General features: G+C 51.6%; 2 protein-coding genes across 2 annotated transcripts in view; one reads left to right on the forward strand and one right to left on the reverse strand.

Moving 5' to 3' along the window:
* Positions 1 to 308: 308 nt before the first annotated feature.
* On the reverse strand, positions 309 to 623 carry EMH_0032820 (uncharacterized protein; the record flags this gene model as incomplete). Its single annotated transcript, XM_013494675.1, has 1 exon — positions 309 to 623. One exon carries the CDS (start codon positions 621 to 623, stop codon positions 309 to 311), a length of 315 nt encoding a protein of 104 aa, XP_013350129.1.
* A 1787-nt stretch (positions 624 to 2410) lies between these two features.
* The window catches only part of EMH_0032830 (ftsJ-like methyltransferase domain-containing protein, putative), a gene marked incomplete at both ends in the record, with an annotated part of 8162 nt that continues 5572 nt past the window's right edge, over positions 2411 to 5000 (forward strand). The window contains 4 exons of the mRNA XM_013494676.1: positions 2411 to 2425; positions 2778 to 2984; positions 3845 to 4190; positions 4537 to 4579. Coding sequence (XP_013350130.1) covers positions 2411 to 2425; positions 2778 to 2984; positions 3845 to 4190; positions 4537 to 4579 — 611 coding nt within the window. The remainder of the gene's footprint in view (positions 2426 to 2777; positions 2985 to 3844; positions 4191 to 4536; positions 4580 to 5000) is intronic.

A 5000-nucleotide genomic window follows, 5' to 3' on the forward strand; every position in this document is an offset into this window, starting at 1 on the left:
AGGGTACTGAGGGTTTCTATGGAAAGTTCTTCTCTGGGGAGTTCCTCGTCAGGGGCCCCCCCTGGGGGCCCCCCTCTCTCAGGGTCCCCCCGGGGGGCCCCCACGAAGGGGGCCCCCCCTCGAGGAGAAGAGAATGGGGGCCCCATGCATGGAATATCAATAGAAAAACATTTTGTTTTTAAAACTTCGCTGCTGCACCTGCAGTTTGAGGGGCCCATCATACCCCCCAGCGAGCCCCCCTGCAGCCACTGCAAAAATAAAAGAATTAAATGCATCTGTCAGTCTGTGCAACTTGTAGGAAAGTAAGTTCACTGCAGCAGCAGCAGCAACTGCTGCTGCTGCTGCTGCTGCTGGTGCTGCTGGTGGTGGTGCTGCTGCTGGTGCTGCTGCTGCTGGTGCTGCTGGTGGTGCTGGTGCTGGTGCTGCTGCTGCTGGTGCTGCTGCTGCTGGTGCTGCTGCTGCTGGTGCTGCTGCTGCTGCTGCTGGTGCTGCTGCTGGTGCTGCTGCTGGTGCTGATGCTGGTGGTGCTGCTGCTGGTGCTGCTGCAGCAGGAACATATACAGAAGCAGAAGCAGCAACAGTAGCATTAGCAGCAGCAGCAGCAGGAACATATACAGAAGCATAAGCAACAGCAGCAGCAGCAGCAGCAAGAACATATACCGAAGCAACCGCTTAGGGTTTAGGGTTTAGGGTTTAGGGTTTATGAATATGTACTTGTGTGTGTGTGTGTGTGTGTGTGTGTGTGTGTGTTTTTTCTCTTCTATGCTCTGCTGCTGCTTCTGCTGCTCCTCCTGCTGCTCCTCCTCCTCCCGCTCCTTCTCCTTCTCCTTCTGCTCCTTCTCCTGCTGCTGCTGCTGCTGCTGCTGCTGCTGCTGCTGCTGGTGGTGCTAGTACTGAGGGTTACGAGCTGCCTGAGCTGCATGCAGCAGCAGCACGGCTGGAGGCGAGCCGCAGCCGGCTGTCTTTCATCCCGATAGAGGAATGGAAAAAACACACAACACAAACAGATACACTTAAACTTGTTATACCCACCATCAAACAAAAGGCATGCATGCACTCTGCTGCTGCTGCTGCTGCTGCTGCTGCTGCGGGTGGTGCTGCTGCTGCTGCGGGTGGTGCTGGTGGTGGTGCTGCTGCTGCTGCGGGTGGTGCGGGTGCTTAGGGTGGTGGTGGTGGCGGTGGTGGTGAGGGTGCGGGTGCTAGTGGTGGTGTTCCTGCTGCTGCTTCTGCTGCTGCTGCTGCTTCTATGTGTATATATATATATATATATATATATANTATATATATATATATATATATATATATATATATATATATATATATATATGCATGCATGCATGCATGCAGGTGCTGGACCGCGAGGGTCACAGCCCCGAGTTGTTGATAAATTCGTGGACAAAATTTTATGAAATTCTCGCGCAGACGCCGCTCATCAAGCCCCGGCTGCAGCAGCTGCAGCAGCAGCAGCAGCAGCAGCAGCAGCAGCAGCAGCAGCAGCAGAAGCAGCAGCAGCCGAAAGTTTTTAAGAGTATTCATCTCTGTGAATGCCCAGGAGGATTTATTGCTGCAACAAACCACTTCATCAAGACAGAAGCTAGTGCGGACCTGCTGCTGCTGCTGCTGCTGCTGCTGCTGTTGCTGCTGCTGCTGCTGTCGCTGCTGCTGCTGTTGCTGCTGCTTCTGTTGCTGCTCCTGTTGCTGCTGCTGCTGTTGATGTTGCTGCTGCTGCTGCTGTTGCTGCTGCTGCTGTTTGTATTGCTGCTACTAGTCGTCTCACTGCTTGTGCTGCTGCGCGTATTTTTGCTTGTATTGCTCTTCTTGCTGCTGCTGCTGCTGTTGCTGCTGTTGCTGCTGCTGCTGCTATTGCTGCTGCTGCAGTGTTTGTTTATCTTCTCGTTTGAGGCCTCCTCGTTGCTGCACCTCCGGTGTTGCTGCTGCTGCTTTTGCTGCTGCTGCTTCTGCTGTTGTTTCTGTTGCTGCTTCTATTTGCTGCTGCTGCATGCATGAACACATCCATCCATACATCCATACACGCATGCATGCATGCATGCGCGGGTGCATGCATGCATGCATGCGTGCCTGCATGCATGGCTGCATGCATGCACTTCTGCATGCATGCACTTGTGCATGCATGCACTTGTGCATGCATGCACTTCTGGGTGCATGCATGTGTGTGTGTGCATGCAGGGTCTATATTTTATTCTTGGCGTGCTTCATCTCTAAACCCTTATTTTGAGTGTTGCAGTCCATCGAGGGTTTTGGACGACGATGAGGTGTACAGACACACGGAGAGAAGGTGGCTCAGCAGCAGCGACGGCAGCGGAGACATCTGCAGCAAGGAAAATATAGAATACCTGTGGAGACAAACCACCAGACCAGTGCAACACGGAATACCTCCCTTTGGACTCGTATGCTTCAGGGTTTAGTAGGGTTTAGGGTTTAGGGGTTAGGGGTTAGGGGTTAGGGGCGAGGGTTTAGGGTTTAGGGGCGAGGGTTTAGGGTTTAGGGGTAGGGGCTAGGGTTTAGGGTTTAGGGGTTAGGGGCTAGGGTTTAGGGTTTAGGGTTTAGGGGCTAGGGTTTAGGGTTTAGGGTTTACGGGGGAAGAGTGGTGAGGGTTTAGAGTCAAATGGTATAAAATGAGTGTTTAGGGTTTAGGGTTTGTGTGTTCCTATAAGCTGTCTCGTTCCCGCTCTCGGTGCTGCATCTCTTTCCCTTCTCATGTTTAGGGTTTAGGGTTTAGGGTTTAGGGTTTAGGGTTTAGGGTTTGTGTGTGTCAGGCGGACCTGGTGACAGCAGACGGCTCGTTTGACGTGCAGCACGATCCGGGGAGACAGGAGGAGTTGGTGTCTCCTCTGGTGTATGCTGAGGTTGTTGCTGCTGTGGGGTTGCTGCAGCTGCAGGGTTCTGCTGCTGTTAAGGTTTATGCACTACACTCACATCACTCTGTCTCTGTTCTCGCTATTCTCAGCATGTGCTTCTCCAAGGTAATTCATTTGCTGCTGCTCCTGCTGCTGCTGCTGCTGCTGTTGTTGGGGTGCTGCTGCTGTTGTTGGGGTGCTGCTGCTGCTGCTGCTGGATTGCTGCTGCTGCTGCTGCTGTTGCTGGGTTTCTGTTTTCAGTGCTGCTGTCTTTTGTTCTTTATCTTCTGCTGCATCTGTTGATATGTTTCATCTCCTGCTGCTGCTGCTGCTGCTGCTGCTGCTGCTGCTGCTGCTGCTGCTGCTGCTGCTGGTGCTGCTGCTGCTAGGTAGCGGTGGTGAAGCCGTTGATGAGCCGTGGGGGCAACAGCGAGGTGTATGTGTTGGGTGTGGGGTTTCGCGGGATCCGATCCCCGCTGCTGCGGGCCCTCACCAACGCCGTGGATCGATTCAAACCCCACAAAGCCATCATACCCAGAGACTGGCTATCACACGTATTTTATTTATTTTTTTTTATTTTTATTTATTTTTATTTTTCTTTTTGTTTTTTGTTTTGTTTTCGTGGTTTTTTGCTTGCTTGGTTTATTTATTTATTTATTTATTTATTTATTTATTTATTTATTCGTTTATTTAGTTTATTTTTTTGTTTGTTTATGTTTATATGTATTATATTTACTGTCTCCTTTTTCTGTTTCTCTATCTCCTTTCTTCATTCTGTCTGTCTCCTTTCTCTTCTCTGTCTCCTCTCTTTTCTCTGTCTCCTTTCTTTATTTTTTTTTCTCTTTGTCTCTGTCTGTGTCTCCTTTTCTCTCCTCTTAAAAAAACCCTTAACACCCCTTCTTTTTTCACAGCAGCTAAAATTCAAGGGTTTAGGGTTTAGGGATTAGGGTTTAGGGTTTAGGGTTTAGGGTTTAGGGTTTGTGCAGGAGTTTTTAAACGAATGCCGGCAATGCGCGGAGTATTTCACCCGGCTGCAGGCGGAGCACCTCGAGCGTTCCCTTGAGTCCGTTCTCCCCCCCCCCGCAGCAGCAGCAGCAGCAGCAGCAGCAGCAGCAGCAGCAGCAACAGCAGCAGCAGCAACAGCAGCAGTAGCAGCAGAAAAGCAGCAAAAGCAGCAGCAGGAAGAAGCAACAGCAGCACCAGCACCAGCACCAACAGCAGCACCAGCACCAGCACCAACAGCAGCAGCACCAGCACCAACAGCAGCAGCAGCAGCACCAGCACCAACAGCAGCACCAACAGCAGCAGCAGCAGCAGCAGCAGCAGGTTGTGGTGGGTTTGTGTGTTTGTTGCTGCATGCATGCAGGCGGTTCAAGTCGATGAGCTCACACGAGCTGTGGCAGCTGGCGATGATAAAAGAACAAACCGCCGAGGACTTCATCGCAACCAACAGACTCAGGTTTCACAAACCCTAAACCCTAAACCCTAAACCCTAAACCCTAAACCCTAAACCCTCATTAGACTTACTGCAGCACAACACCACAAACAAAAGTAAAACCACATGTATCCTCGCTCTTACATTCTTTCCCTTTAACCCCTCTACACACAAAAAACTAAAACCAAATGTCTAGGGTTTAGGGTTTAGGGTTTAGGGTTTAGGGTTTAGGGTTTGTTGCAGGCCTATTCGCTTCGAGGACCGCCTGGTGCCGGACAAGGATTTTGTGAGGGTTTGGGAGACACACGGATTCACCAACTCCACCAGAGGAGGCAGCAGGCATGCTCTCCTGCTGCTGCTGCTGCTGCTCCTGCTGCTGCTGCTGCTGCTGCTGGTGTTGCTGCTGCTGGTGTTGCTGGTGTTGCTGGTGTTGCTGTTGCTGTTGTTGCTGTTGTTGCTGCTGCTGTTGCTGTTGCTGCTGCTGTTGCAACATTTGCTGCTGTCGCTATATTTGCTGGTGCTGCTGCTGCTGCTTCCTGCTGTTCCTTTCGCTGTATTTTTTGCTGCTGCTGCTGCTGCTGCTGCTGCTGCTGCTGCTGCTGCTGCTAGTGGTCCTGCTGCTGTGTCTGCTGCTGCACGGGTTGTTGCTGCTGTCTGTTGCTACTAGTGCTGCTGCTGAAGTGCTGCTCACCCTTGCGCTGCTGCAT

This window comes from Eimeria mitis, genomic scaffold (genome assembly GCF_000499745.2).
Source record: "Eimeria mitis Houghton genomic scaffold, Emh_scaff1245, whole genome shotgun sequence".
Classification (NCBI taxonomy): domain Eukaryota; phylum Apicomplexa; class Conoidasida; order Eucoccidiorida; family Eimeriidae; genus Eimeria; species Eimeria mitis.